General features: G+C 38.9%; 4 protein-coding genes across 4 annotated transcripts in view; 1 reads left to right on the forward strand and 3 right to left on the reverse strand.

Moving 5' to 3' along the window:
* nxn (nucleoredoxin) overlaps positions 1–726 on the reverse strand; it is a 65,509-nt gene extending 64,783 nt beyond the window's left edge. The window contains exon 1 of the mRNA XM_057351810.1: positions 76–726. Coding sequence (XP_057207793.1) covers positions 76–639 — 564 coding nt within the window. The 5' untranslated portion in view covers positions 640–726. The remainder of the gene's footprint in view (positions 1–75) is intronic.
* A 484-nt stretch (positions 727–1,210) lies between these two features.
* txndc17 (thioredoxin domain containing 17) lies at positions 1,211–4,153 on the reverse strand. The gene is made up of 4 exons (XM_057351160.1): positions 3,901–4,153; positions 3,727–3,808; positions 2,202–2,277; positions 1,211–2,093 (listed from the first exon to the last, which is right to left on the reverse strand). The coding sequence occupies exons 1-4, from the start codon at positions 4,043–4,045 to the stop codon at positions 2,025–2,027; spliced, it is 372 nt and encodes a 123-aa protein (XP_057207143.1). The 5' UTR covers positions 4,046–4,153; the 3' UTR covers positions 1,211–2,024.
* A 486-nt stretch (positions 4,154–4,639) lies between these two features.
* p2rx8 (purinergic receptor P2X, ligand-gated ion channel, 8) lies at positions 4,640–17,095 on the forward strand. Its single transcript, XM_057350540.1, has 23 exons — positions 4,640–4,764; positions 4,889–5,039; positions 5,492–5,563; positions 6,136–6,211; positions 6,625–6,715; positions 6,869–6,949; positions 7,814–7,955; positions 8,070–8,191; positions 8,362–8,455; positions 8,574–8,639; positions 9,114–9,240; positions 10,341–10,473; positions 10,649–10,799; positions 10,902–10,973; positions 11,082–11,157; positions 11,404–11,500; positions 11,734–11,814; positions 11,961–12,102; positions 12,199–12,335; positions 12,428–12,521; positions 15,421–15,486; positions 15,570–15,655; positions 15,736–17,095. The coding sequence occupies exons 1-23, from the start codon at positions 4,646–4,648 to the stop codon at positions 15,803–15,805; spliced, it is 2,346 nt and encodes a 781-aa protein (XP_057206523.1). The 5' UTR covers positions 4,640–4,645; the 3' UTR covers positions 15,806–17,095.
* Positions 17,096–17,097: 2 nt separating this feature from the next.
* fam222bb (family with sequence similarity 222 member Bb) lies at positions 17,098–25,212 on the reverse strand. The gene is made up of 3 exons (XM_057351447.1): positions 25,078–25,212; positions 23,289–23,413; positions 17,098–21,988 (listed from the first exon to the last, which is right to left on the reverse strand). The coding sequence occupies exons 2-3, from the start codon at positions 23,365–23,367 to the stop codon at positions 20,283–20,285; spliced, it is 1,785 nt and encodes a 594-aa protein (XP_057207430.1). The 5' UTR covers positions 23,368–23,413; positions 25,078–25,212; the 3' UTR covers positions 17,098–20,282.
* Positions 25,213–25,619: the final 407 nt, after the last annotated feature.

Genomic DNA, 25,619 nt, shown 5'->3' on the forward strand with positions numbered 1-25,619 from the left:
GCAAATCTTGACTCTCGTGTCATCTTCATCAAACCTGCAGGATTTGTGTGCAAGTTATCATCGCTAAGCTCTTACCTTTTTGTGTCTATCTTTAAAAGGCAACGCCGGCCATGTCATTTCCTGCAAGAAGTCCTGCCACTGTTTCTGGTCCTGATCCGACGAGATGAAGACGAGCTCCAATTTGTCCTTGTGCTCTGAAGATTTCTTAAACTTGCTGTAAAACTCGCAGAGACTGGCGTTGAACTGCTTGCAGGGACCGTTCAAACTGCAGCCGAAGTAGAGCCCGAGCAGCGACAGCTTACTGCCCAGCGCGTGAACATCCAGCTCGGCTTTCTCCCGGTTGACGAGGCGCTCTCCGAGCAGATCCACCAGAAACTCCGACATCGCTGCTGAGCGATCCAATCGGACTGATTTTGATCGGGTTCGTTTGTTCAGATTGTTTGAAATGAAATCCGAGGTGATCGCTGGAGATCCGCAGGCCCTGCTGTTCAGTTTTGGCCGTGGTAAAGTAGACGCGTGGGTTAGGAGGACAGCGGCCGTGGTTTGTGACAGTGTGAGCGGTGTGCAGGAATGCGCTCCGGTTATATAGACTGACGTTCGGTAACATTGCAGCGTCGCGCTGTGACGTTTTACTGACATCTACTGGAGAAATGACGAAATTGCACCTCAAAACAAACGCGTTACCATGGAAATGCCCTACTGCTCAAAAGCTACGGACACTTGCTCGTTTCATTATTTGTTTATTTTTTATTTTAGAACCAAAACTATGAAAAAACAAAAATATAACCCAAAAATCTCAAATAAATCAAAACTATGTTACGCCACCTTCAAAGGTAGCCACCTTTTGATACGTTTTATTATCCAGTACTGAATGAGTTCCCCTCTATTCTAGGCTCTTATTGGATGCATTTTAATCATTATTTGGTCCAAGTCATCCTTTCCAAAACATTTAAAAAATAAAATCAATCAATAAAAATGTAAATTAAATAAATGAATATTCTTGTATATATTTTTCCAGTTTCCACATACCTAGTTTTAAACGTTCAGTCATATGTCAGATGTCAATTAAAAAGAAACGCATCATAATTTTCATGTCTGCCCAGTATGTCGGTTCAACAATGTAACTGACTTTAAGATCTGCATTGCATGAGAAGCCTTTTTTCGTTTAATATTTAAGAAAAAATGTATCAGAGCCTTTCTTAATGTAATGATGTTTAATTTATTATAGTATTTTAAGTAACGGTTTCATACACAAATTTGTATGTGGTTCTGGTCAGCTTGCATGTAAGCATTGTAGACCAGTGATGTCACAGTAATTATGTCATGCATACCATGTACACTTGAATTATCAGTTAAAGCAGAAGTGGGGCAGACCAGTAAATACAGACCTGTGAAAGATCACTTTATATTGACTAAAACAGATCATGTATAATAAACATCCACATTCTGAGGGAAAAACTGTATTGCTTAATATTCTGCTACATATCAGCACAAGTATACAAATACAAGCAGATATCATGATTTAAAAGGCATACCGACATACAGTTACCACTGAATATAACAGTAACATTTAAAACAAACAAAAGCAGATATGTATACTCTTTTTGAAATATATTTTATTTTGTTCAGATTACACAAAAACAAGTAAAATGGAAATAGTAAACAGATATCTCGTCTTTAAATATTTTTGTGCATAACTGGACTGTAAAACACTTTCATTATGCATGTGTGCTCATACTTTAATTCCTTTAGTTCTTCAGTCTTAGTGTCAAATATTTTTTGAAAATCACTTTAAAGTTTGTTTAAAGCTCCCTTTGATTCACACCGTTTTGACATCCACAATGCTTTAAAACCATGTACAATCAACACAGGACAAACTAAATGCACAATTCCAGAGTCTCAATTAGTTTTGCTGAACATTCAAGATTAACATCACAGAACACAGTTGAAGTGACAGCACTGGAATCACATTGATCGTTGAAAAAGTTGGACGGTTCGCATGTGTACAGCAGTATCTAAGGACGCTAATCCTCTGTAAACATCATTCGAACCAGATCTGCTTTAAAACACTCCTCCTCAACCAGCTTCTGGGGCTAAAAACAACATAAAACGATGTTTTTTAGCTCTAGATTTAAATGTGCATTTTTCTGTATAGTGCATTTAGACATATCATATCAATGATCAAATGTATTCATGTTTACCGTGCCGTAGCACAGTAGTGTGGGTACACCCGTCAGCTTTAGAGTCTTCTTAAAGTCATTGTTTGGATCCTTCCAGCTGCCAAGGCCAAAATCATAGTCAATGTAGATATGTGATGAATCTTTATTTTCACATTCTGATTACTTTTGGGCATATTGTGGGATTAAGTACTATGGATACATTTTTAATGTGACCCCTGAAATAATATTTAAAACTTCCAGGCCAAAACATTTATGTAATTCTCTCTTATTATAAAAATGTGATGCATTAATATTTAAGCAGTGACACAATATTTTGCTCAATTTAAAGCACTTTTTTTCAAAACACTGACTACCAGGAGAATCCTGAAAAGTGGCTTGAGTCTATCTGTGTCCTGTTCCCATACAAAACGACTAGTTTAGGCAACAGGCTCTATTATTAAAGTCATGTAAGCTATAATTTTCCATCTTGATTATAATAATCCATTAGCTGGAATTAGAGGCAAAACATGCTATAACAACTGTAACAAATGTGTGAGATGATGTCATTAGGTAGGTCACAACATTTTGAACATGAAATAAATCATGACTGATTCATGATCATGATAAAACATGATTGAACCTGCCACTGAAAAGAAGTCATGTTATAAATTGCTCCGTTTAAGTATGTTCAGTCCAGTATTAAGTGTGGCTTGGCTTTATTTTTTATTTTGTCATCAACCTTGCATAAGAACCTTGCATCAGCAAATATAAATAAACCGTAATCGTAGCATATAGTGTTACATTGTTAAAAAGAGTATGTCTCTGGATGGCAAAACGTTGACAGTTTTTCAAACTATAAGTATAAAACATATTTGTACCCTGAAGAGACTCTGAATCTGAACCATTAGGATTGGAAGAGAACATGTTTTTATCTACCAATTCATGTAGGGTCAAGCAAGCATATATCTAGTGATATCAGACGCAAATATATGCAAGAATAAAAATAAATCTTTAACTTTTTGTGTATTTTATAGCGTTTGGTGTGCTCTGAACGTGTGCAGTGCAATTAAAAAATGTATGCAATGGTAAAGTCTTCAGATAAATGACTTGTGGTTCTCAAACTGGTCCCCTAGATGGAGCCAGCCCCCAGTTTTGACATTTTATGACATAGAGAATTATAAATTCTGTGCAATCGAACGCCAGAGAAATAGGGCTACAAATCAATAGAATATTTCAGCATTGTTGAATTTGATGTTTTTGGTTTAGTTAAAAATTCTAAGTATGAGATTATACATTTGAGATAATTGAGGGGCCACAAAAGGATTGGTTATATTCAATTATATTATATTATTTATTATATTTTCACAGAAAGATCTTCCCATTATGTAGGTTGGTTTTAAATAGCTAAAAGTAAATCACAACTATATGACTTTAGCTGGATTTTCACAGGCAGGGTCACAAATGTAAATGAATGTGTGTGTAACTACAGAGAATTTCTTATTAGACAACCGATGGACTGACATCAAACGTCATTGGCAAATTACAGTAGTGAGTACTGTATACTTACTAGGGTCTGTCTCCTACTTGACAGTAAATGAAGACAGATCCTTCTGGAAGATGAGACATCTCTCTTCTGACTACTGGCTCTGCTGTAATGCATAAAGAGGAAAAACAGAACCGCTAACAAATACCGTGTTCCCGTTACATAAAGGGCGTATGTCTGTTTAAACTGAATCTGTACCTTTCACACAGTCTGGACACCAGCTCTTGCCCTGTTCATCTTTATCTCCAGAAAAGTAAGCGAATATGTCTTTTCCCTTCCGTTCAGACACCGCTTTACAAAACTCCTCGTAACCATGAACGGAAACCTCCTCGTATTTCGCCATGTTTTATTTTGGTTTTACTGGGAATCTGCTCTTGAGCGACAAAATCCAAATCCTGTAGCTTGTAGGAAGCTTATGGTACCAAACTGGAGAGTGTGAAGTACGAAGAAATATGTTTGTACTTCCTACAAAACAAGGGTTGAATATTTAAAATAAAAGTCCCACCGCTGCGGAAATGTTTATTATTCATTAGCCATGACTGCATTTTTATTTAAACATATTACTTTTTGATTAATTTTGACACAGACCACTGGATTTAGCAGTGGTCCACAATCAAAAAACATAATAATTTCATAAAAATATACTTCAAATAAATGTATCAAAAATTATGAATGATTCCGCTTTTACTTTAATTTAAAGTTCAAGTGGTTGGTTTCTCAAGTTTTATTTATTCTGTAAATAAATAGTAGGCTAGCTAAACATATTCTATTTTATTCCACATTTAAGTATTTGAATTGAAAACGTGGCCTTTTAAATGTGAATCATTAGAAAAAAATAAGTAGAAGTAAAACCATAGATTGTGTGACGTGTAAATTGCTGTGATGATGATGTGATGCCTGTGTCCTCGGCTAGTCAGGGCGTGTGAACGCAGCAGCAGCAGGAATGGTTTCACTGGGGTGTTTATTTGATTATAAAACAGTCAAATATGTTGTCACTACGAATAGAACAGTCGGAGTCTTATACAGAATATTTCAACTCGTTGTCGTTGCATATCTAATCGGGTAAAGAAAACAATTCTTTAATTTAGTCAAACTTCACACTTTGGTCGATGTGAGCAATGAAAGAGGAGTTTTCATTGGTTTGATAATTAGGCAAATGTTTAAACATGCATTATTTATTATTTAGGTGGGTGTTCATGAAAAATAAAAAATACCAAATGATAGATGACACAATTGAGAGCTCTGTGAAAACAAGAGTTAGAGGAGTTGCGATCGTCAATACTTCAGATGCTGAGCAAGACCTCTGGGGGCCGGAGGATTATGTTGTCCCTCAACAGGTGAGTTGCATTATGGCATCAACATTTTAAAGTTAGTGTTACAATTGTCTTTAACATGTTTTATTAAAACTTGTAACAAACAGGTCTGTGTGTGGATATATCAAGGGATTTGTGACAATTTGCACTCTTAAAAATAAAGGTGCTATAACATAGTAAATAATTTTTTGTTTTGGTTCCTTAAATAGCCTTACCATTCGGTCAAAGTTTCTCATAAGAAACATTTATTTTATGAAATGTTTAATTTCTTTTTAAGACATACCTTTGTGAAGTTCAAAGAACCCGTTTTTTCACTACGAAGAACCTTTTGTGCAACAGAAAGTTTCTTAAATTTTCATTAGAAGTTAAAACGGTTCTTTAGATACAGCTGTTATTTTATGGCATTGTGTATATTTTTTAATTCTATATAACAATCTTATCAATTTATAATGCCATTTGATCAACTTTGTTTACAGGGTGACCATGTTTTACTTGTAATGACCAATTTTTTAGAGATTCCGAACCAAACGTTAGGCCACTGTCCAGAGGTAAGACAGATCTTTTTGGGATATGCAAGCATACACAAACAAATACATAACAAAATTAACATCCATTCTTTCAACAACAATTCATGCACATTCACTGTAATCTCCAACAAATCTACTTGGATATACTCTAGAAATGACCATGATATAATTGAATATTGTTATTATAATGGATTTACTCTGAGGGTTGGGTTAGTTACTAAAATGCAGCCCTCATATCCAGCAATTATACGTTGCACACTCTTTTTGCTCTCTAGTTCATCCGACCATTAACAATGTAAGAGCACCTGTGGTTTCTTGGCATAAACTAATGCACAGTGCATCATGGGCTAGTTAGTGAAACATTACAGGGCTTTTACGTTACATAGGCTTTGTGGTTGAAAAACAGTCGATTTGAACACATGTACAATTTTGTTGCAAATGTTTTATGTAGCCAGTGTGAATCAGTGATGCATGACTGTTGAGGACATCTTTGATAGCTCAGTTACACAAAGGAATATTTTGAAACCAAGGAAAGGATGTCTTGTGTACACAACAAGTTTAGGGTTTGTTGTACAACTTATTAACTTTTTTAGAACCCATCGATACCAAACAGTGAGTGCGCTTCGGATGAAGACTGCAGAAAGGGGGAGGCTGTTGCTGTTGGAAATGGTATGAATTATAATAAAGTTGAAAGTTCTCCTGCAGAGATGTACTTTAACATAAGTCTGATGTACAATGGGTTTTGTGGGATTTCAGTCAAGGCACTCAGTTCATGTGATAATCAGAGCAGCAGGAAATGACTGTCATGACATCATTGATTGACAAATGAGAACAATGCCAAGCCCTTTACAGCAACTACAATCAACTGAAGGGCATGAAAGGACAATATAAGCTCCTTTAATTTTACTTGAGATCCCACCAAATAACAGTCACTATCTATCATCTGACTTATGACTGATCATCTCTGGAGAAAAATGATTTTGAATGGTATAACAATAGTACCTTAGTGTTAGTAAAATCTGATCAAACCCCCGAAAATGATTAATTTGATTAAAAATGATCAAATTAATTTTCCTCCTTAGGGATAAAGACTGGCATATGTGACATCACTAATTCCAAAGGCACTTGTGAAATATATGGCTGGTGTCCAGTTGAAATGAGAAAACGTCCAGAGTAAGATATTTTATTTTGAAAGTTTCATTAAAATTCACAAATATACTGTTATAAGAAGGCTTCGAGTCCATTTGACTTCATTTGCTTCATTTTTTAGAGTGCTATAGTTTTTCTACAGATTGTAAGAAATACCTACTGTATGTTCTTGTTTAGCGTACCAATGGTGAGTGCAGCTGAAAACTTCACATTGTACATAAGGAACTTCATTCGATTTTCCAAGTTTGACTTCTCAAAGTAAGACATTCTCTTTGATGTATATAATCTATTAGTGAAAGTCATAGCAGCTATTGCAGAACCAGTCTATAATTATAATATGACATCAATATAATTAAAATTATACATTTAATTTAACATAATTCCAGGGGTAATTTTTAGGAAAATTTGTTGAAAAACCAACATAATGCAATTGCTTATAACGTTTGACCTATAGGTGACGCTATCACAAAATTAATATAAAGTTCTAGGTCCTTGCCTCTTGTATCCTACTGAAACTGGTGTTCGTTAAATTATGAATGTGTCCATGTTAACCATGTTAATGTTTTGAAATTGTAATCAAAAGAAAGAAACTGCCCATTAAATCTAAATTTTGATGTTTTCTGTTTTTTATACTTTTAGTAGGAATATGTTGAATATGAAATTACAGTCTCTCACTTCCAACAGTTTTTATGACATTATTCCACACTTCAGCTCATCACACTTCTCTAGAATATAGAGAAAAGTGTCCGCTCCCACTATTTAAAAAGGCAGGAGCCACTCAATGTAAATGTCAATACATATTTTTCTGTTTTCAGAGGAAATTACATCAATGCATTGAACAAAGCTGTAGATTTCAAGGCAATTCAGTAGGTCTTTAATCATTTTGATGATTTATCAAAATAACCTTAGGTAAAAACTACTTTGAAGAACTTTTGATGGTTTGACATACGTTTAGTGACCATTTGATGAAAGCTGATAAAAGAGTCTGAAAAGATTTGTTTTTTCAACAAAATTCAAATGGATATTTTATCAGTGGTACTGCAACTCAGCTTTTAAAAGTAGAAATGAACAAGGAGCACTAAAACATGCCATTGTGTATGTCTCAATTTTTTTTCTTCTCAGATCAAATGTTCGAGAGACAACTGACAGAAGCTATTTAAAGAATTGCTCCTATAATGAAACCACAGGACATGACTGTCCTGTTTTTCGTCTGGGAGACATTGTACACAAAGCTGGGCACAACTTTCAAGAGATGGCTGTAGAGGTAAGGATACACTGTGATATACACTTGCTTACACATATATTATGGGTGCATCTCAGTTTTGTCCTAGCATGCAATGTAAGCAGAGCACAATCTTACGCTGTCCTGTAATGCCAGGGTGGCTCAATTGGGATTCTGATTGACTGGCAGTGTGATCTTGATAAAGGAGACTCAGAGTGCCATCCTCACTACAACTTTACACGACTGAACACCGACAAAACAACAAAATATAAATTAAAGTAAAGGATTGTGCAAACTACACTTATTTTCAGTTATTTCCTTGATTTTAATCATTTGTGATATGTTGATAAATAAAAAGATTAAAATAATTTTATTTTAATATGTTTTACAGAGTACAATTATTATAATGAAGATTATTATTATTGTTGTTACATTTTTGTTTTGACAGATATGTTAACTATTTTAAAGGTGCTAATGGAGAGAAATACAGACATTTTTATACTGTGTTTGGAATTCATTTTGACATCATGGTTTCTGGAATGGTATGCTAAATACTTAATACACATAAATGTAACAGATATTCTGTTTTTGTTTGTATATATTATTATTATTATCGTTGTTATTGTTGTTGATGTTGTTGATTTTTGTATTTATGTACAGGCAGGAAAATTCGATATTATTCCTACCATTGTCAAAATAGGCTCGAGTCTTGCTTTAATGGGTGCCGTAAGTATGTACAGTAAATTAAGAGTTTGGATCCAAAATGAGATAACTCCGTTTTAAAAACATTTAAAAAATAATGTTTTTTTATTGTGCATTTCAATTAATAACAATTAAACTGCAGTTGGTTTGTTTTGATTTATGCCATAATAACTAAAAAAATACAGCTAACCAACACAATAAAACACAATAAAAACATGATAACAATAAAAAACATGATTTTAGAAAAAATTATATCCACAAATGTATCTCATTTTGGAACCAAACTCTTCAAATATTCACAGGATGAACATCCATATGTGTCATTGCTCTCTGTTTTTATAACGTGACTCGACACTTGACTGCAGCTATAAAATTACCAAACAATGCCATTGCATAAATTTAAAAAAAAAACAGTTATAATAAAAAAAATTCTAATCTCATAGTCAAAATCATCCATCTGCAATGTTAATAGCTGCTAACAGATTGTTTGTTCTCCAGGGTGCTTATTTATGTGACATAATACTACTGTACACAATGAAGAGGAGAAGTCTTTATAGAGTGTCAAAATATGAGACAGTGATCAAGTATGTAATGGAAGTATGCATGCTTCTCTTGTACTGGAACTGTTGGTTAATTAAGTAATGCATTATATTTCCAAAATGACAGTCCTTCATATGTGAAATGTCGTAGTACATGTAACTGTTTGAATAAACTTTTATTTTTTTATCTTCATAGGAATGGCGACATAGAAAAGGAGCCAGAGGATACTGTATGAAGAACTCGTTCAATGGGCAAAGTTATGCTTACATGAGGAAAAATCATGAGAAATGAGAAAAAGCTGTTTATACTGTACATATACTAAACTAACACTAAAACACATATAGGCATTTAGTAAATGAAATTTGATGTAGGCTATATAAATACATAAGCATGCAAAGAGAGATCTCCCTTACAAAGATGATTTAAAACTGATCCACAATTGTAGCTATGCTAAAGAATTTGGAAATGCTAAAATAATCCATAAATATATACCACTATATTTATCCATGACAATTCAAGTGATTAAATGTTGATCAAAACTGTAAAGTTTGACTGTACTATTTTCAACTATTTAATGACTGGTTTATTTCAACATAATTTATTTATACTTGTTTATTGAATAAATGAGAATAAAACCACATCATTTTAATAAGAAACTATAACCCACAGTACATTGTCCATGACAGTTACTCTGAACTGATCAAAGTACAGTAATGCTTGTGTAGGCCGACTGAAAAAAGAAAAATATGTATGCATGTAAGATTAGATATAGGTCTTCATGAGAAACATCTTCATGAGAAATTCTAAGCAGTTTTTTCAGGACCCCACTTTTTTGCATGATAAATGTAATGAAACGATTCAAATCGATTTATTTTTTATGGAAATAGACTCGATCTAGCGGTTCAAAATAAATGCAGATAATTCAATAGCCTATATACATTATAGCAGTTTAAGGTAGGCCTAATTAAAAGTTCTTCAGGATAATATGATTTTTTACAAGTAGTAAATCCTTTATGAGTAAAACTAGCAAAAAAGAAGTGAGTAATAATGTGTAGATCGAGTACAGAAGTGCGCATTAACGTTGGCTGAAGGCTAGATCCCACCTGTGCTCTAATTTGCAAATCAAACTTTACAGCAGGCGAAACCGAAACCGTTTTGATACATCGCTTTGTTCTTCATGATAAGTGTCTCAACGAGCAGTAATGACACTACAATCTCTGTTTTATTATAAAACTGTCAAATATGTGGTCGCGCAAAACAAGAAAGTCGGAGTTTTATACAGAATATTTCAGCTCACTGTCATTGGATATCTAATCGGGTAAGAGAAAACGTGATTTTAGCATTTAAAAGTGCTTTTAAAAGGACGTTATTTATATGAAACAAAAAAGTAATTGAATGAAAAGTTTTGAGACCATCGAGAAAAATGTTTGCCATAAGACTCGTTATACCTTCATCTATTTTATTGGTGTCATAATCGTGTATTTCGTAAACAGGTGGGTGTTTGTGGTAAAGAAAGGATATCAGGCCATAGATGAAACTATTGAGAGTTCTGTAGTGACAAAAGTTAAAGGAGTTGCGCTCACTAATACAACAGGTACTGGCGCACACCTGTGGGGGCCGGAGGACTATGTCATCCCACAACAGGTGAGTTGCTCTTTAGCTCTGAATGTAAATTAAAAAGTGTTTCTAATAAATGAAGTGTGTATTCGTTGGCTTTATTCTTAGTTCGTTTCATTTTGTTTCCAGGGTGAGCATGTCCTTTTCATAACAACCAATTTTATAGAGACCCCAAACCAAAAATTAGACACCTGCTCTGAGGTAGGGACAATTTCTGTCTTTTCGTCTTTATTTCGCTAAACTACGTGTCTGAAATTGGAAAGTGTCCAGGTGTCATTTTTACTGTAAGCAATGCTTGTTTTCATTTAGAGCCCTAATTTACTGGATGCTGTTTGCAGTAAGAATGAAGACTGCACCCAGGGAGAGGCTGTTCTGACCGGAAATGGTATTTAAACTACTTAAAACTGTTTACATCAGAATGTTTTGCTGAGGAACAACAATAAAAGTAAAAATAGTAAAAAAAGTTTGTGTGAACTGTAAAGACTGTATCTTGTGTAAATAAATGGCACATGTTTTAATTACCTTATGTGAGGAGAGGACAAAGTTCAATGTTCAATTGTGTAAATAAAACACTCCTGGATATGCTGTGATGTAAACCTCCTGTGATTCATTCATTCGTTATTCTCTTTAGGGATTAAGACTGGCATATGTCTGAAAAAGGAGAGAAATTCTACTGGCATTTGTGAAATATATGGCTGGTGTCCCATTGAAAACAGCCAGCGACCGAAGTAAGAACATTTTCCATCAATTCTACGTTTTGTTGAAACCGCTAGATGGCAGTAAAGAAAATTGGTAAAGGAAGTTAGAAGAAAAAGCAAGGTTGTCATGAATAAAAACGACGTGTTCTTGAACTACATAAATTAGTTGCTCTCCTAGCATCAAGCTCAACAACCCATACAAAACAATATAGCTCAGGCTCTCATACATTAATGCTTAAACATATCTCCCCCCCTTTTTTTAGGGTTCCACTGCTGGGAAAGGCTGAAAACTTCACCTTATATATAAAGAACTTTATTAGATTTTCCAAGTTTAACTTTTCAAAGTAAGACATAACTATATGCTGTATACTGTTTATACAATGTATATTATGTATAAAGTCTACTGGTAAACAGCTTAAAGAAATATTATTTTACTGACCCATTTTATTCTCAAAGTATTGTGTTTGTCTGAAATATTTTCTTCTTTAAGATCAAATGTTCTAGAGACAAATAATGAAACGTATTTAAAGAGCTGCTTGTATGATACGATTCATCATCCATACTGTCCTATATTTCTACTCGGTGATGTTGTGCGTAAAGCTGGACACAACTTTCAGGATATAGCTGTCCTGGTAAGGACAACCGCAATTTTTACATACTGTATATCCATAAAATTAACAATTTCATCTACTGTACATTTATTTATTCATATATTCATTTAATGACAGGGTGGTTCAGTTGGAATTCTGATTGAATGGCGGTGTGATCTTGATAAAGGATATTCAAAGTGTCATCCTCAATACAGCTTTACAAGTCTGGACACCAGCACGACACCCAGCTCAGTCACAGCTGGATATAACTTCAGGTGACTGAACAACAAAATGACTTTGAGTGCTGTGTAATCACCTGTCCGTGTTCCTGTAGAACTGACTGTAACTGCATAACTTCTTTCGACAGATATGCTCGCTATTTTAAAAATGCTGCTGGGGAGGTGCACAGAAATCTGTATAAAGTGTTTGGAATTCATGTTGACATCATTGTTTATGGAACGGTACGTAACTATATGACAACATTACTAGACAATGTAACAGAAAATTGTATATCTGTGGCCAGATAGTTCAAGTTCAAAGTTTATTCGTCACATACAAAACTATACAAAGTACGACATGCAGTGAAATGCTTTTTCGACTGTCCGAATAGAGTAGAAAGAAGATAGAAAAGGTAGGAAGGTTAAACTATATATAATCAATATATATATCCCAGCCGGTGCAGTAGCCGGCGTCCAGTCCAGTGTCCAGTCCGGTATCCAGCCCGGTAGCTAGTCTAGTGTCCAGTCGTGTGCCCAGTATTGTGCCCAGCCCGGTGCAGCCAGGGTCCAGCCCGGTGCAGCCGGTGTCCAGTCCAGGGTCCAGTCGTGTCCCCAGTATGGTGCCCGGCCCGGTGCAGCCTGCGTTCCAGCCGGCATTCCAGCCGGCCTTCCTGCCGGCCGTCCAGTCCGGCAGTCCCGGCCGGTCCCTAGCCGGGTCCGGCCGACAGCCAAGTCGGCCGCCACCAAGTATCCTGGAACTCCACCCACTCGAGCGCCCCAGGGACAAAGACTGTTCCCCCATGTCCCAACCCTTTTGAACTGCCACCCATAAACTCTTGTCTGTCCCCACCCCCCTCCCATGTTTGTTATTTTTATTGACACACCCCAACCCGGGGGTTATGGTCGCTTGTCTGCCCCTGATTTTTGTTACCTTGATGTCTTGGTTCTTGTCTCTGTCTATGTCTGTCATGTCTCGTCTGTCGGCCCCTTGGTGAACACCTGGGGGTGTTCATTAAGGGGGAGGCTCTGTCATGGTCCTGCCTCATTGTCCTTGATTTCCATGTTGATTGGCAGGATCTTGACAGATCCCTTATGTTTAGTGTGAGAAATTCATGTTTTGTTTACCATTGACATGCCATGTGCTTTCTCGTGTCTCGTCATTGGCCCCGCCCCTCTCGTTTCCCGTATTGCTTTCCTGCCGTGTCTCATGTTCCTCACCTGCCCCTCGTTATCTTCCTTTGTCTGTCTCCCTATTTAATGCCCGTGTGTTTGCTGTCTTGTGCGGATTCGTTGTTCAATGTGACGGCCTGAGTTTCTTGTACTATGTGTATGTCCCGAGTTTCGTGTGCCACGTGAGTTTCTTTTGCCTAGTGTGCTCCCCTTGCCTTGTTTGTTTATTTGGTTTACCTTACCTTACTTCAAAGAGGCCCTTATTACCCTGCTACTGAAGAAACCCACTTTATATCCTGCACTGTTAGATAACTACAGACCGGTATCTCTCCTCCCCTTCATTGTCAAAACTCTTGAGCGTGTTTATATTTAACCAGCTCTCCTCCTTTCTCAAGCAGACAAACCTCTTGGACAGCAATCAGTCTGGTTTCAAGATTGGTCATTCCATCGAGATTGCACTGCCCTCTGTCATTGAAGCCCTGAGACTGTCAAGAGCTGCCTCAAAATAATCTGTACTCATCCTGCTGGATCTTTCTGCTGCCTTTGACAGCGTTAACCACCACAGCCTCCTGTTGACCCTCAAGGCTATGGGTGTCTCTGGAATGTTGCTACAATGGTTCAAGTCTTACCTCTCAGGTAGGTCATTTAGAGTATCCTGGAGAGGTGAGGTCTCGGAGTCCCAACATCTCAATACAGGGGTGCCTGAGGGCTCAGTGCTTGGACCGTTGCTCTTTTCCATATACATGACATCCCTAGGTTCTGTCATTCGGAAACATGGCTTTTCCTTTCACTGCTATGCGAGTGATAAACAACTCCACCTGTCATTTCAGCCTGACGATCCGACTGTTTCTGCATGCATTTCAGCATGCCTGAGTGACATTTCGCTCTGGATAAAGGACCATCACTTGCAGCTAACCCTGCAAAAACAGAACTGCTTGTAATCCTGGCCGACCCAAAGATTCATCACAACCTCTCCATTCAACTAGGCCCATTAACCATCACACCTTCCAGAGTGGCCAGAAACCTGGGAGTGGTAATCGATGATCAGCTAAACTTCAAGGATCATGTTGCCAGCACCACCCAGTCCTGTAGATTCATCCTCTACAACATTAGGAAAATTAGACCTTTCCTGTCCAAGCATGCTACACAAATCCTAGTCCAGACTGGATTATTGCAATACGCTGCTGGCTGGACTCCCAGTTTACACAACCAAACCTCTACAGATGATTCAGAATACAGCAGCAAGAATGGTCTTCAATGAACTGAGAGAGCACACGTCACTCCTCTCTTCATTAATTACATTGGCTCCCTATAGTCACTCGCATCAAATTCAAAGCTCTGCTCTTGGCCTACAAGACCACCACTGGTTCAGCACCCCCATATCTTCACTCACTAATACAGATTTATGTACCCGCCAGATCCCTACGCTCTGCAAACGAATGACGTCTTGTTGTGCCATCCCAAAAAGGGAAAAAATCATTCTCACGTACCTTCTCTGGATCTGTCCCACATTTGTGGAATGATCTGCCCGCTGCTACAAGATCAGCAGATTCTGTAGCCATCTTTAAGAATTGGCTGAAAACACTTCTCTTCCGTCAGCACCTGACCAATTAGTTCTGACTTCTATCTCTTTGTATACTGTGGTAGGCTATATGAGACCAGTTTTACTGCACTTATGCTTTTTGTTGTCCTTATGTTGTTCCAATTGCTTCTATTGTTTACCTCATTTGTAAGTCTCTTTGGAAAAAAGCGTCTGCTAAATGTAAATGTAAATCGTATTGTGATCAACATTAATCAGAAGGTTTTGTATAAACCTGTGAAATACAGGCTCAAAAAGTAAACTAAATACCCAAATAACGTTTGATTGATCTTTTCACTGTAGAAAACTAGATATAAAGTAAATAAAAAAAGGTTGATGCATTATTTGTAAGTGCATTTGCTCTCAAACTTACATAAATGTTGTCTTTTCCAGGCAGGAAAATTCAATATTATTCCTACTGTTGTCAACATAGGCTCAGGTCTTGCTTTAATGGGTGCTGTAAGTATGACCATAAAAATTTTCACATAGACTATTTATCAAACCTCCAAAATGTATTAATTTTACAGAACACTTTTCCCCAGGGTGTATTCATCTGTGATATGGTACTACTGTACCTGATGAAACAGAGCACATTGTACAGAAAGAAGAAATTTGAGAAAGTGAACAGGTACGTTACAAAAACAAGTGTCACATGGTCAGTAAATGCAACTTTGAGTGCACTCATTACCGCCATGTGCACCTCCACAGAACTGACATCAAATCAGAAGATCCAAAAGTAAAGCTTTCACAGCAGGCCGTCCTTCTGTCTGATCGGTAGATAGAGGTGGAACAGATGAATGCCACGTACACAGCAATGTTTCAAATCTTATTTATGAATCTCAGTACGTTTAGTTATTGTCAAAGAATATTATTGTACTGTACACCAAGTCATAAGTAAAAATGTGAAATGCGGTGAAGTATTTCTCTGCTGTTTATTTGAACCACTGTGACGTGGCAAACAATGCGGTCCAAATGTCTTAAGGGGATAGTTCACCCAAAAATGAAAATTTTGTCATGAATTAATTCATGTTGTTCCAAACCTGTATTAAAAAAATGATTTGGCTTAACACAAAGAAATATTTGGAAAAAATGTTACCAAAATGTTACTGTAATTTCTTTGTTCTGTTGAACACAAAAGATATTTTGAGGAATGTATGAAAGTAAGCAGTTCTGAGGCACCTTCGACTACCATTTTAATATTTCCTACTATGGTAGTCAATGATGGCCCAGATCTGTCAGTTACTGACATTCTTCCAAATATCTTCCTCTGTGTTCAACAGAACAAAAAAACGTATACAGATTTGGAACAACTCAAGGGTGAGTTAATGAAGACAGAATTTTCATTTTTGTCACTTTAATTGTTTGTCATGTATTCTTAAAGATGTATTTTTTTCAGACATACTGTACTGTAGTACAACAGCTGTTGAACATATGTAGTAAATCTGAGGATCATTAATGAAAATCCAGGGAGCCCTTTTTCTTCACCATAAATGAGCTGATTTTTATTTTGTCAACACATTTTCTCTTGCTGTCAAATTAGTTAAGTTGGACAAACATCCTACAGAATGTAAAACAATTTATTAATGTCCAAAAATGAACTGCAGACAAAAGCAGGATGCACCAAAGACCCCTAACATGTATCAGTGAAAAAGGCCCACCCCGCTACTATCCTTCCAGCCATGCAGTATTCATTTCTGTTAAAAAATCCCTGATTTCCGCCTTTATCCTTTGAAGATGGCACAGTTTTGTACAAAGCCAATTAAAGGCGTGTCAGTTAAACGCCCCTGGGGTTACCTCAGTTTAGACGCAAGTGCCAAATCTGTCAAAAAGTCCTGTGGGTGGTAATCAGTGTAAAAATAAAGTGTTTTTTTGTTTCTCGACACCTCTAAGCCCCCTTGACAAGATTATTATTAAGCCCAGAACAGCCAGTACCACGTTGTTGTAACCATTACCATGTACCATATATTACCATGTAATATACATTCTGACAATTATCACACAATAAAATGTATTCATGAGTATTCAATGTCAAATCCCAACAGTACAAGGATGACACAAACACACTTTGCAAATGCAATTCAAACTTTATTTTGGTTAGAGGGGAATGTTTGTGCAACACGTTCCTGAAAAAATGCGTATCTGGAATGACAGTTTTCGGTTACACGAAACAGGTGCACGCTGCTACCATTCAAGTAACATTTTGTTCTTTGGTGGAACAAGATGAAACACACTCAACTCCTCCTAACGCGCACTCCCGTAGTTTCAAACTACCATTGTGTTGTTTTCAGAAGGGAGAGGGGCATGGGGTGATGGGGGCAGGAGTGCATGTGCTCCAAAAGACCTTTCTAGAGCATTCCTTCGAATGTTTCAAGGACACTAGGGAGTTAAGCAGCGTAGCTCTCGCCACCTAAACTAGTGAATCAGCAGCAACTATTCTCATCCAAACAAATCTTGCACCTGGAGCAGCACGTTGTGTTCATATTTATGTGGTTTTTTGAACGATATCAGTAGTTTTAAAGTAGATCGGTCCCTCGTTCGTGAGCAGTGCACTACGTCTGTGGAACGTGCACTAGCGTCGGTCCATTTTCCGTCCTGACGGTCACATACACGCGGTGCACGTCAGCCCAGAGGAGGCACTTCACATAGAGAAAGTAACTATTAAAAGAGTAACCTGACTTTGTACTCTTGAGCTGTAACAAGGCATGAAATGAGGAACGAAAGAAATGCAGGAAGTCGAAACGTTCAAGCTTTACAACGACACAGGCGAATGGAATAACTTATTACGTCCGCTGATGCTATTAACAATATTGCATTGCAAAAAAGGCATAATATAAATTAGATCTCAACTCTATCCTCACAACACTTTGTAGTCGGAATAAAAATAGCAGCTTCGTGGGGCAAAGTATAGTGACAAAAAGTGAAAACTAGGCCTACTCGTATCGAAAACCGCAGGTCTGTGCCGTTCAGCCCAGTCGTATAACATACGCGTTTTTGTTTAACGTGCCGCATGAGCTGTTTTCCCATGACATAAAATAAAATCTAAGACTTCAAAATGTTTTGCTGCAAACAAAGATACACTTTTTGGAAAATATAACTAGACTTAGTCTGAATGTGGCAATTGTTACAGCCCAGTACTACACATTAAAATTCTAAATACAAATAAAAAAATCATCCTTTCGGGAGTCTGATCTCCCAGTTTACAGTATCACAAAAACAAATGTAGCTAAATATTAATGTATATTCTACACCATGCCTATAGTCAAGGACAATTCAAGGATCAAACAGTTAAGGCTTTTGAGGGGCAAACAGGGAGGTTACGGTACAGGGTGTCACAGCTCCACCGGTTTGCTCATCTGCAGTTGCTCCACCCGTTACACCAGAGTCTGACAATACACATGCTCCACTGACAGATGACCTGCACTGATAAAGGTGGAGAGACTCGTTCAACGCCTGTAAGGGTTTGAGTCGAGGGGAATATGAGAAGAGGCACAGGTAGACCTGAGAAAGAGAGAAACTCTTCATGGGAGTTAAAATGTGGAGCATGGGATGTCTCAACTACAGAGGTTGAATGGATAAAACATTACAAAAAATTGTATTTCTGTCATTGTTTATTCAGCCGTATGTTGTTTCAATCCATATGCTGTTACTAATTTGTGAAGAATTGTTTTACAAAACTTGACAGTCTTCTGACTAGGTGCTTTTAAGATCATAACTGAAGATGCTAATTTAACATTGAACATCATTTCCTTTCAAAGTTTTATTGGTTTTCATCTGTGTAGTAACTTATCATGATGCACTTCTTTTTAAATCTGCACGCAAACACTAACTATAGGAAAAATGTAATAAATAATAAATTGCATTTCAATCTTTTCCTTACACAAAGCTAACATACTAAAAAAAGCACAAGTCATATTGACAACAAGGCATTTTTGATGAAAAACATTCACTGCAAATTGTCACTGTATGACAAAGCATACTGTTTAAAAAAATGACTTGTGTGTCACAGCATATGGATTCAGCAAAACGTCAGGGCAATTTAACTATTTTCATTTTACTTTTGGGTCAACTAATGCTTTAAAAAAACTATTTTGTTAAGGTTACTTCCCCATTTTTAAAGAAAGCCACACAGTCACCGGCGGTGAATTTCAGCTATTTTCAATAAATATGAACATGACACATCAAGAACCTGCAGTGGGTGGAAAACACATTGGTAGGGTTCAGTTGACAGACAACAGCGTGTGACGGAGATGGAAGTGATCCCGCCAGGGAAGAGCAGTATGGTGTTAATGATGGAGCAAAAGCAGGGAGCCAATCCGGCCCGGCACACACGCCATTCACACAGGCTAATCGCACCTCTCAGTTACAGTAGCACACCAGTGAAGCCACAGGCCAACCCGTAGTGCTCACTTATATTGCGCTTATGCCAACACGCTTTCATCATCTAATTATGGTCAAGGACATCTTTACAACCAAACTAACAAATGGGGACAATAAAAGAAAATTTGGGTCGTCTGTTAAACATTGGTCCACCGTAAGAAGCCTGCCAGCACCGCCTTCAATGAAATTCAAGTAGTTACAATTAAATTGAGAGAAAATAAAACTCTAAGCTATGCTATTAGGGCACAGCACAAGTCCCGAAGCAATTTCTGTCTGAACCCTAATAGGATATTGAAAAACAAATAAATGAAACCAAAGGATAGAGCGTTAGATGACACGTCTGAGGGAAAATCAACGTTTTACACGACGCGACTTGACAGCCACAGTGTGACAACTCCATCTAAGACTTTAACCTGATTAATGTTCAACAGTCTGACAAAAGAAACAGTCTCGTCATATGTGCATATCCCAGTATCAATTTTTCACTTTCATATCGATTCAGAATTAGTTACAAAAGCACAATATGTAAACATTGAGAGGAAAGAAAATCGTCAAATCAACCTCTATACATTGTACATGTATGCTGTTAGCTTAAATGGAAGAAACAGCCAAATGTTTCAGTATTTTGGCACCCCTTAAATGTCTCCAGAATATACTCATTTAAATCTAAACTAGTAAAATTAAAAAAAATAAAAACGTCAAGTGGCACATGGATACATGGTGTACAATAGGGGTTCAGTTTTGTGGTAGTCACAGAAATCATCATCATACAGGAAACATTCAGTAGATCACTCGCAAGACCAAGAACAAAATGCAAAGGGGGGACCGGGTCACATCTGAACTAACACTGACTAACGCTAGCATTAACTGGCCGCAGCTCATCTGTAACCTGGGTGGTGAATATGCACATTTCTACTATCACCTGAATCTGTGGCCCTGCTGACTGAGGCTCTGTGCATCTTTGCCATTGTGCCTGGATTCTGCGCTCGGAAACATGGCGGCTGGAAGTCACCTCCCATGTACTCCATGCCCTGCATCAGGTTGGTCTGACTGGAGATGGATGCCCCGGACCGGTATTGAGCCCCGGGGGTGCAGTCTATTGAGGCCCCTGAGAGGCCCCCATGGAACGGCCCCGCCAGGTCTTGAGACCCTGAGCTGTCACTGTTCGGCGTGGGCAAGATGCTGTTCCAAGGAGGCTGCATGTAATGACCATTACTATAACTCAAGGCCACTGGCATTCCGTTGACCGGAGGAGACGGCGTCGGTTTGTCAGTAGGGGCCTTCAAGTTGAAAGGTTGACCCATGCACACGTCCTGTGGGTAGTTCATGCCCTTTGGGAGGAACCCGGGCCCGACCAGGCCCTCTCTCTTGGGCTGATGAGACCCCTCAGCAAGATGTTGAAGGTGCGCCAGCTGATGCTGGCCCCAAGGGCCCTGTTGGCGATGTTGCTGGGGTAACTGGGGCTGAGAGTGCTGCTTCATGTCATTGTGGTAGATTGGCATTCGATTCAACGCAGCGATGTCAGGCAGAGGTAACCCAGGGGTTGGACCGGCATTGACAGAGTTTCCGAGAAAGCAAGATGGTGGAGGGCCCACGACGGGGTTATGGGTGCACACCCGAGAGCTCGCGTTGATGAGCTGGTTACGGCTGATAGGGCTGGGGTTGGCAATCTGTCCTTCACACACGGAGGTAGAGCCCATGCCAGCCCGAGCCTGGCAGAATTGGTTGATCTGATTGACGATGCTGCTCAGGTCACTGGGCCGGTTCTGGTGCAGGCTGGCAGCCATGGACAGCGGAATGGTTGAGGTAGACACAGTCACATTGGGAGGGGCGTCGGCATCGGGTAGTTTGCGTGGGATCTGCAGGCCCGCTAGGGGCGGCTGCAAAACCCCGGGGGCCGGAGGACCGGCACACGTGGCCTGCGGCATGGGTTGGGATTGAGAGAACCCCTGGGGGTGCAGCAGGTTGACCGACTGCGCCATATCAGGCTGATGCCTGAGTCCCTGTGGGCCTGGCAGCTGCTGTTGCTGTTGCTGCTGCATGCGAGTCTGTTGGTGGTTTAGGGCGTGATGCAAGGCCTCTTGATGGGCCAGGCTCTGCTGCGGTTGTAAACTGGTCTTCTGCTGCTGCAGGGATTGCGAGTGCACCTGCAAGGCCTGAGAGTGAGCAAGGTTCTTCTGGCCTAAAGGCGCCTGCGATTGAGGCAGAGTCTGAAGGTGTGGAACAGTGTGAGGAACGTTTAAAGTGCTGGAATTAGCGTAAAGCCCGCCGTGCGGGTTCATGATGAGCTTCGGGAGAAAACGGGCTCGGCCGCCTTCGATGTCCTTGAGAATCCCTTTGAAGGGGACTTTGACGATGGCCAATAGGCCCGTACGTGTGTTCACCTGAGGCGGGTAGGGGCTGTAGCGCTGGCTGGAGGTGTCGAGACCGTTCACGGTGCGCCGGATATGCTTTCTCTGAGGTACTTTAACGCTGTTGGGGAAGATTTTTATAGTCAGTGGATTATTGGCAACTTTCTTAGCATAGGCATCCAATTCTGCTGGGGTAGGATAGTGTGGTGATCTTCTCCTCTGTGTAGTGTCCCCTGTGAGCAAGAGAATGAAATGAAGGGTATTAGACAAATTGTGGGGCTTATAGGCCCCAGCAGAGAATAGGGTCACCAACACACAGCAGAACACTAGTTTATGCTGAAAAATGTTTCACAGATGAGCACTTCAAGTGTAGACAGCATACAAATAAAGAGAGCAGTTTGGTTTCAGATGTGTCTAGCGGTTCACGTTTGGTGTAGTCACGAGGTTGTTTACTGTTGCTTTAGTGAATTAATATAGAAATTAATCAAATGATGCGAGATCACACCATCAAAGGTGGGAACATGGCTCATTCGGTAATGTTTTATATGTTTTTATTTCTGCTATATAATAAAGCAGCTGTACTTGTCCATCAAATTAAATACAAATTCTAAATACAAACACAAAATAATGAAAAATGTTACCTGTCAAATGTAAAAAAATTAATATGGCAATAATTGTTTGAATTTTTATAGTGGTATTCTCTATTAACACCGTATTACATTATATAACAAAAACAGGTCGGACAACTTAAAAAAACATAAAACTTTAACATTTTACTAAAAAGTAACAAAAAGTTAAACAACTGAAACAGGATATAAATGCAAAAAGATTCAAATGCAAAAGAACTCACACTGTAAAAAACAAAAATTGTAAGCTTGCGTGATTTTGTCCAAATTAAAGGGGTGATATGACACGGCTAAAACAAATATTATCGTTTGTTTTATATGTAATGTAATGTGTATACACAATTTAAGGTTCAAAAGCGCTGTATTTTCCACATACCGTGCATGTTTGTATCTCCTCTTTGCCCCGCCTCTCTGAAACGCGTAGATTTTTTACAAAGCTCATCGCTCCGAAAAGCGAGGTGTGCTATGATTGGCCAGTTAACAGTGCGTAGTGATTGGTCGAATACTGCAAGCATGTGACGGAAATGTAACGCCTCTTACCATATTTGGAACATCAGGATCCAAAGCAATTGTACTGACAGGTACGCCCACCTTACTTGCGTATACATTTGGGCGGTCTTAGTCAAATCATACCACCAACTGACGTAGATTTGTGGGGGTGTGGTTACACGAGGCGTTTCAGGCAGGTCTGGGTGAGCATTCGCTTTTAGATAAAATGCATCTTTTGTTTCTTTTACACCCATTTTCATTCAGCCCACCCATGTACATCAACATAATAAATAAAACAGCCTACATCTGGGAGTGAAACAAGGATTTGGGTCAAAATATTCATACTGTGTGAAACTCAAAGCATGCAGTCTAATCAGAGCTCAGTCTGTTGAAACAGAGAATGTTAATGAGTGCTTACATTTCTGAAGTCCAGTGTTCATCTGCATGTGAGAGAGAAGCTGGTGGGAGGGGTCTGATACCGGCAGACAGGCCAGCATGTCACGCTGAGACTAATGTAACATTGGACTCTCGCTCCTCATCACACTGCGAAGGAAACAGTCGCGTCAGGAACAAAAATGGAATTATCCATCACTTAAAATACATGGTGTAAAAAAAGAAACATAAGCTATTTTCTCCTCCGAGAGCATCGACGGAGACATTAAAGAGATCTAATTTTATGTGCAGGTGTAATGGAACACATGCTACAATGAGAGTTAATGAGGGTAATAAATTATTAGGGGAAAACGTCTAGTTTAATCAGCGGTGGTTTGGTGCAACAGAGCAGCCGAAGTAACCCCTGCTGAAACAAAAAAGCTGATTAAACTGGCTTAAGCTGGTCATAGCTGGGTTTTGGGAAATACTTTAGCTGGTCAGACTGGGGGGACCAACTAGACCATCTAAGACCAGCAAAGGAATCACAAGCAATCTGCAGAATGAAAATCAGCACACCACGAGATCCAAACAAGGTAAGTACTACTGCATAGACCGTGTTAGTCAACAAACAACATGATTTATTGCCGGCAGCAAGAAAAACGACATTCACGGCAGCATACAAAGGCCTTACCCTTGCTAATTTACCTGAACATCCATCAAACGCAGGAGCAATAGATCTCTGTAATTGCCTCATTGTATCCATTTATTTAAATATCATGCATTCATCCATGACCTTTTTAAATAGCTCTCTCAAACAGCTGGTGTCAGGGCCTATGGTGCACACCCTGCAGTTTAAGTGTCAGGAGTGCAATGCAAACGCATTCTCCTGTCTGCCTGGCAGGTGCCCAGGGGCACGGCAGGGGATGCGGCAACACGACCACAGGCCACACGCTCCCAGCTGACTCCTCCAATTGGAGATGTGCAGGTGTCAAAAAGTGCAGGCGAGACATAGCCTGACATGTTCCAAGCACCCAACCCCCAGCTATTTTCATCCAGGAGCTGGGTTTAATTTTTCAGTGAAGAAGGTGTTATCAGCTGAAGCCAAGATATATAATACCTTTAAAACTGTAATCCGCAAAGAATCAGAGGGCAGAGCTATCTACTCACATCACCTTCATGATGGGGGAATAAGGGGAAGTGTGTTTATTTAGGTGGTGATCTTCAGTAGACCTTTGAACTGGGCCTAATATCTAACCAAAATAGTTTAGAGCTTTTAAATTAAACAAAATAGTTTGGCCAGCAATGTTTGGTACTACTAAATTCTAGCTGACACACATTAAAACAGACTTAGAAAAATTCTGAAACACACAATTTCATCAACACACTTGTGAAAAACAAGAATCACTTTAAGTGTACAGTATAACGTGATAAGATATGCATCTTGCTGCATCATCCACCCTACAATAAATCTGATAGCCACAAAACTTTGCCTAGCCACAAGCTACATGCATAGTAATGATCTCAATAGAGATTAACACTCACAGGGTCATTGGGGCACACTGGCCTCACATCAACTCTTTAGATAACATGCAACTACTTCATTGAGGGTTTGTTGTGTTCATCAGATTCCCAGCTACCTAGCCAACAAGCTAAGGCTAAAGTAAAACGTAACTGGCGTGAGATTTCAGCCTGTCTTTAGATCTCTGCTCTACACTTGCTACTGCCACTAGCATATAGCCTCTGTCTTTGTGCGAGCCACTGCCCGGCTTTAAGCTCGCAGTTTCTTAAAATCGCGTAAAAATGACCACATCGGAAATGTCAAAAGTGAAACTTACTCTCTGGCTTCGGGATGAGACGCGCGATTGTTTAAAATAGCATTTTGGTGGGTTATTCGGCACCTGTGCTCTTGTTGTGTCGATTAAGCGCTTGTCTAGTCACTGCTACTGCCCAGTGCCCACTGCTGCAGCCTGTCCGCGCATGCGCGCTAAGGTTTTCCCACGTGTCTTCCTCGCTGAGGTCGGAGAAACGCGAAGGGAACTTGGTTTCAACGCGCCACCTACTGGATTGGAATTACATTGCGCCCATAATTTCCTGACTAATGTATTTTTTATGCTTAATACACGAAAATTAGATGAATTGAAATCGCATGGTTATTTTTTATTATTTAAATAGACATTTAAATTAACGATCCCTATCCGTCCACGAGCTTATCAACTGATGTAAGATTCATTTATTTCACACAGTTTACCAAAGCTTATTGTATTCGAAATATGAGTACATGTTGTATTTAAAAGTGATTATATGTAAATCACTGATGACTACATACAAGAAGAACTACCACGTTTTTAACATGATATTATGGTAGTGGTTACATATA

Source organism: Triplophysa rosa, linkage group LG14 (genome assembly GCF_024868665.1).
Source record: "Triplophysa rosa linkage group LG14, Trosa_1v2, whole genome shotgun sequence".
Lineage (NCBI taxonomy): Eukaryota > Metazoa > Chordata > Actinopteri > Cypriniformes > Nemacheilidae > Triplophysa > Triplophysa rosa.

Coding starts and splice junctions, on each gene's coding strand:
- p2rx8 (XM_057350540.1), top strand. CDS start 4,646: ATGGTTTCACTGGGGTGTTTATTTGATTATAAAACAGTCAAATATGTT. Junction 4,765..4,888: donor GTCGTTGCATATCTAATCGG/GTAAAGAAAACA, acceptor TTTATTATTTAG/GTGGGTGTTCATGAAAAATA. Junction 15,487..15,569: donor GTCTTGCTTTAATGGGTGCT/GTAAGTATGACC, acceptor ACTTTTCCCCAG/GGTGTATTCATCTGTGATAT.
- fam222bb (XM_057351447.1), bottom strand. CDS start 23,367: ATGCTGGCCTGTCTGCCGGTATCAGACCCCTCCCACCAGCTTCTCTCT. Junction 21,989..23,288: donor GAACACTGGACTTCAGAAAT/GTAAGCACTCAT, acceptor TCTTGCTCACAG/GGGACACTACACAGAGGAGA.
- txndc17 (XM_057351160.1), bottom strand. CDS start 4,045: ATGGCGAAATACGAGGAGGTTTCCGTTCATGGTTACGAGGAGTTTTGT. Junction 3,809..3,900: donor GTGTCCAGACTGTGTGAAAG/GTACAGATTCAG, acceptor TATGCATTACAG/CAGAGCCAGTAGTCAGAAGA. Junction 2,278..3,726: donor CAAGTAGGAGACAGACCCTA/GTAAGTATACAG, acceptor TGGCCTTGGCAG/CTGGAAGGATCCAAACAATG.